Genomic DNA, 5,183 nt, shown 5'->3' on the forward strand with positions numbered 1-5,183 from the left:
AGTGTGTTGTTGTGTTTTTTTCTTCAAGAACACGCATGAGCTTTGGGTGTCTATTTGTTAAGAGAGAAAAGATGGTCAAATACAGATTATGCTAGGAACGTCATATGTGGCTTCCAAGCGAATCTCGGCCACAAGATCCATACAATTACTCGTCATACTCTTTGCTTGAATGCGTGTCTTCAAAGGGGAGTTTAATGTTGCCCGCCTAGCCACCTCTGTGGTGTTGAGAATTATTGATAATAATAAAAACTCCTATTGCGCTCCAGCCATATGTGCCGAGCTATCCGCACACCACTCCGGTTGATATTGCCTCTACGCCCCAACCTAGCTAGTTGCATCCCGACTGCCTATCCAAAAACCCAGACAGTTTCAATTCATGTGTGGTTTATTTCAGCTTGGTAATATTATAGATTTTTCACCAAACAACTCGTACAATAAGATGAGGCAACAAAAGTTGCAAAGAGTTGAACTACAGTTTAAACCGTTCACGTAGTAACTAGAGAAAAGGAACTAACCCATTTTAATTGTAAAAAAAACCCATTTTACATTGTACATGTGGTTAAAAAAATTCTTGAGGACCAGTGAACCAAAAACACTATATTTTTCTGCAGACATATGATACAAAATATCATGTCAAATACACCAATGCTCAGTGGTCAGAGCGCAGTGGTGCCTCGTAGCCGGAGCTGGTTTGGACCTCGCTACATATCCAAAATACATTATCGGATGGTGTTTGTCAACTAGGCGTTTGTTCCTTACGATGGCACCCGCAACTAAGCGACGCAGAATACGAAATAAGCAGATTTGTTTTCGTTGTTTTTTTTTTTGCTTTTTAGCAATACCAATTGAACTTTCAAATGGACAACCAAACTACTTACTGTACTAGCACACGAACAAAACTGTCCCTGGGTGGTGATGATGGTAAACTCTTTTACATGGGTCGGTTTACTACATCAAAATGGAAGCAGAGCCGCCTGTATTTACAGCTCGCAATACGTACATACGTACACGCGAATCGACAGTGGGTCATCACTTCTTCCTCCGTCTCGCCACGATTGCTGCTTTATATCATAGCTGCACGCGGTCAAGAGCGAAGAGAGAGGATTCATCGATCTCGAAAACATCCTTTCCAAACCCGGCCATCAGGCAGCTCGGATTTTCTTTATTTTGAGAGATCAGAAGGCGCAGCAGGAAGAGAAGAGGCGGCTCCACGCGGCGGATTCGGCATCGGCCCTCCTCGTCCGCCTCCTCCCCCTCAGCTTCTTCCGGGCGGCGGCGTCAACCATGGCGGCGGTGGCGGCTGCGTGCACGTACTTCCGCGGCGCGCTGCCGTCCATGCCGCTGAGCAGCTCCCACATGACGTGCACGTCGTCGTACTCGCACGTTCGGACCTCCCTGCGCAGCTCGCCAAGACCTGCAACTCATGGATGAAACACCACTGATCAGCTCCATCGTCCACGATGATAACAGACAGGAGAGGTAGGAGGAGGATGAGGATGAAACTCACCGGTGGATCGACGGAGGCCGAGGCGCCCGCGGAGGCCGAGCCAGACCCGCTTTACCGGCACGGCGGCGCGGCGAAGGCAGGGGTACGACATGCTGCTAGCTTAATTAGCGCGCGAGCTCTCTAGCTTGGAGTGTGAAGATTGTAGTGCTGGCCGAGAGAAATCTTTGCCTCTACCGATCAGCCGGTCTGCCCTTGGAGCCGAAGAATTATCAAGCAAGCTCCAGCACACACACCCTCTCTCTCTCTCTCTGTCTCTGATTCTGTTTGTGGCGCCCGTTGAGGTCTGCTTTATAGGCGAGCTGGGTGAGAGAAGGAAGAAGAGGACCGATCGATTTCTTTCTTGCTGTTGCGATGTTTGTTACGGTCTTACCGGACGTACGGCGTCCATTGTCACTGACCTGACCGTCTGACGTGGACGCGCCGGTGTCCCGCGATTGAGCACGTGGATGGAGCATGAATGGCAGTCGGCGACGCTGGGTACGTCTCTCTTGGCCACACACTGCGCACCAGCGCGTCTGAACAAGCGGCTCAGGATTAGCTGAACATCACTGTACGTACTCTTCCAGTAATTTCTACTCTACTCGATGCCCATTTTGTTTTTTCTCCCTACGTGCTCCGTTTTCAGTTGCAGGAAAACGCGCACCGGCCGACGCGTGTCCCGGTAAAAATCTGCCAAGGCCAGCAAGCTAGCGCTCCCGGCTAGGATTGGCCAGCCACGTACTCCTCATAAGTACTCCTTCCGTCCCAAAATAAGAGTACATATGATCATTCGATTTCTGAAACAAATTGTTGGTCTTCCCGCTTTGATAATTTGGCCCCTTTGATAATCTTACGATTAGGTAGTACTCCCTTGTAAAGAATATAAGAGTGTTTAGATCTTTACCGAGCTAGTACATGCATGCACGCCACCCTCAAGATGAACGGAGACACAAATATTTTCCGGACTGTTGCCAGCCGTGATATGGACAGTGGCGACGGGTGCATGATCGATTCCATACATGCACGCAGCCGTGTTAGTGTGGAGGAGAGTTTTTCAACGGTGCGCGGAAACAAATTCGGAATAAACTAGATCTTGTGCACGACTAGTAGCTATCCGAAGCAACGGCAGAGCGGCAGCCTCCAGTTTCACAAACTTAAAACGTACCTGTCGTCCCCAACTAAAAATAACCGTTACGTGGACCTTCGTGCTGCACAGAAAAAATAGTACACACCAGACAAAAGGAGCCGAATTTGTTATTCTTCTACGAATCGACTGATGTACGTAATTCTTAACTCCACCTGCACCAGGAGTGATTAGTGCTCAATCAGTTATCTAGTACTATTCCTCATGACCTATCTCCTCTCCTTAATTTCCTTTCTTCTACAGTACTCCCTCCAATCTACCAAGTGTCGTAGTTTTAATTCAAGAGGGAGTAACTTTTAAGATATCACATGCATGCATGCATGCTATGGTTGGTGTTACTTGTCCTGTTGCGACTTGCGATGACCAGAGTTGCAGATAAATCAGGTGCCTGATTATGGCAGTCTGCATGATCCAACTAATAGCAGTACTGTTCCCTTCCTTGATCCAATCATGCAATCGTGTCGTGTCACACATGGCCTCTATTTCCAAAGTTACAGGATGGCGTGGCCCATATCGTAAAGCACGACCTGATTGCTGGTTTGGCTGCACACGTGACTCATCATGGTGAGTTTTTTTTTTGCATTGCCTCATAATGGTGAGGTTGCCTTAGGGAATAGTATACATCCTACGTGTGTATTTTTTCAGAATTTTATAAAACTAAAATTTATTTTTTTTTTGAAAATTTCAAATTATGGGCTGCATGAAGCTCCCAAGCACCATTAGCAATTTCTGAAACGTACCATTCTTTTACATCTATGCGACGGTGTGTGTGAGCTTTGGATAAATTTTATGAGTTGTTGGCACACTGACTTTATAACCTTTTATATTGATAAAGAGTGGATTTTATTGGCTTGAAATGAAACATTAGGGGGATACAAACTCAATGCGCACATACCTGGTTTCTGCACCAACCAGGATGCACACAACCAGCTGTCAGAAAAAGATGCATACAACCAACATAAAGATGCATACACAAAGAAACACGCGAGCAAAGAGCAAAATCATACAAAACCAATAGTATGCCTCATCGAGAAAAAGGAGAAAAGAACAACCCAAATCAATGAAAACAACGATTGAGAAACTACAACAACGATCATATGTGCACCAACCATCTCTTGACATAAGAAAGACAACGAAAAAAGTTCTCCAACATCAACGCTTTCAGGAAGGGAATGACGCTCAAGTATACCTGGCCAAACCTCAGGCCGGGCCGGGCTTTGGGTCGGGCCTAGCCAAGCCCGAGGCAAAAAACCCAGGCCCGGGCCAGGCCCGGCCCGGCCATCGGGCCTGGTTTTTGGCCCAAGTCTGGCCCGAACGCGTAAAAGCCCGCCGGGGCCCTTCAGAAAATCGCAAAAACGACGGGCCCGGGCCCGGGCCCGGCCCGGTGTTCGGGCTCAAAATCTAGGCCCGGGCCTGGCCCGGGAGCAGCGTCGGGCCGGGCCGGGCTGCCCATGGTCAGGACTACGCTCAAGCATCACCATTGGCGAATTCAATCAACGAAGGCCAGATTCTAGGTTTTCATCCTGAAGAGCAAGTTCGAGCAATGCCTTCAAAAAGGCAATAACGCAAAAAAGCAGTATTGTCGGATATAACCAACTAGGGTTAGGCCTGGGGCTTTCACCATGAAGTTCGAGATCGGGTACTCGAGAAGCACCACAAATCAAAGCCAATCATGTGTTGCCGTCACCATTTTCCATGATCCCATTAGCTATATGCGTAGTATGGTTGTGATGTGAGATGCCAGTCAAGTGAAGACCATCCACACATAAGCAAGCAGTCGAGCCGCGATAAAAGTCATTCGTGATCAAAGGCTTTGATTGTTGGAAATATGCCCTAGAGGCAATAATAAATGGTTATTATTATATTTCTGTGTTCATGATAATAGTCTTTTATTCATGCTATAATTGTATTGTCCGGAAATCGTAATACATGTGTGAATACATAGACCACAACCTGTCCCTAGTAAGCCTCTAGTTGACTAGCTCGTTGATCAACAGATAGTCATGGTTTCCTGACTATGGACATAGGATGTCATTGATAACGGGATCACATCATTAGGAGAATGATGTGATGGACAAGACCCAACTTAAGCATAGCATAAAAGATCGTGTAGTTTCGTTTGCTAGAGCTTTTCCAATGTCAAGTATCTTTTCCTTAGACCATGAGATCGTGCAACTCCCGGATACCGTAGGAGTGCTTTGGGTGTGCCAAACGTCACAACGTAACTGGGTGACTATAAAGGTGCATTACGGGTATCTCCGAAAGTGTCTGTTGGGTTGGCACGGATCGAGACTGGGATTTTTCACTCCGTGTAAACGGAGAGGTATCTCTGGGCCCACTCGGTAATGCATCATCATAATGAGCTCAATGTGACTAAGGCGTTAGTCACGGGATCATGCATTGCGGTACGAGTAAAGAGACTTGCCGGTAACGAGATTGAACAAGGTATTGGGATACCGACGATCGAATCTCGGGCAAGTAACATACCGTTTGACAAAGGGAATTGCATACGGATTGATTGAATCCTCGACACCGTGGTTCATCCGATGATAT

The 5,183-nt window shown here is 47.1% G+C and overlaps 1 protein-coding gene across 1 annotated transcript; it reads right to left on the reverse strand.

The window, feature by feature from the left end:
• Nucleotides 1-910: 910 nt before the first annotated feature.
• LOC123049272 (uncharacterized) lies at nucleotides 911-1,796 on the reverse strand. The gene is made up of 2 exons (XM_044472218.1): nucleotides 1,508-1,796; nucleotides 911-1,414 (listed from the first exon to the last, which is right to left on the reverse strand). The coding sequence occupies exons 1-2, from the start codon at nucleotides 1,596-1,598 to the stop codon at nucleotides 1,176-1,178; spliced, it is 330 nt and encodes a 109-aa protein (XP_044328153.1). The 5' UTR covers nucleotides 1,599-1,796; the 3' UTR covers nucleotides 911-1,175.
• Nucleotides 1,797-5,183: the final 3,387 nt, after the last annotated feature.

The sequence above is a fragment of the Triticum aestivum genome, chromosome 2D (genome assembly GCF_018294505.1).
Source record: "Triticum aestivum cultivar Chinese Spring chromosome 2D, IWGSC CS RefSeq v2.1, whole genome shotgun sequence".
In the NCBI taxonomy this organism is placed as follows: Eukaryota; Viridiplantae; Streptophyta; class Magnoliopsida; order Poales; family Poaceae; genus Triticum; species Triticum aestivum.

Excerpts from the sequence above, each read along its gene's own strand:
- LOC123049272 (XM_044472218.1), bottom strand. The coding sequence starts at position 1,598 with ATGTCGTACCCCTGCCTTCGCCGCGCCGCCGTGCCGGTAAAGCGGGTC. Across the intron at positions 1,415-1,507 it reads CGGCCTCCGTCGATCCACCG|GTCTTGGCGAGCTGCGCAGG; the intron begins GTGAGTTTCATC and ends CATGAGTTGCAG.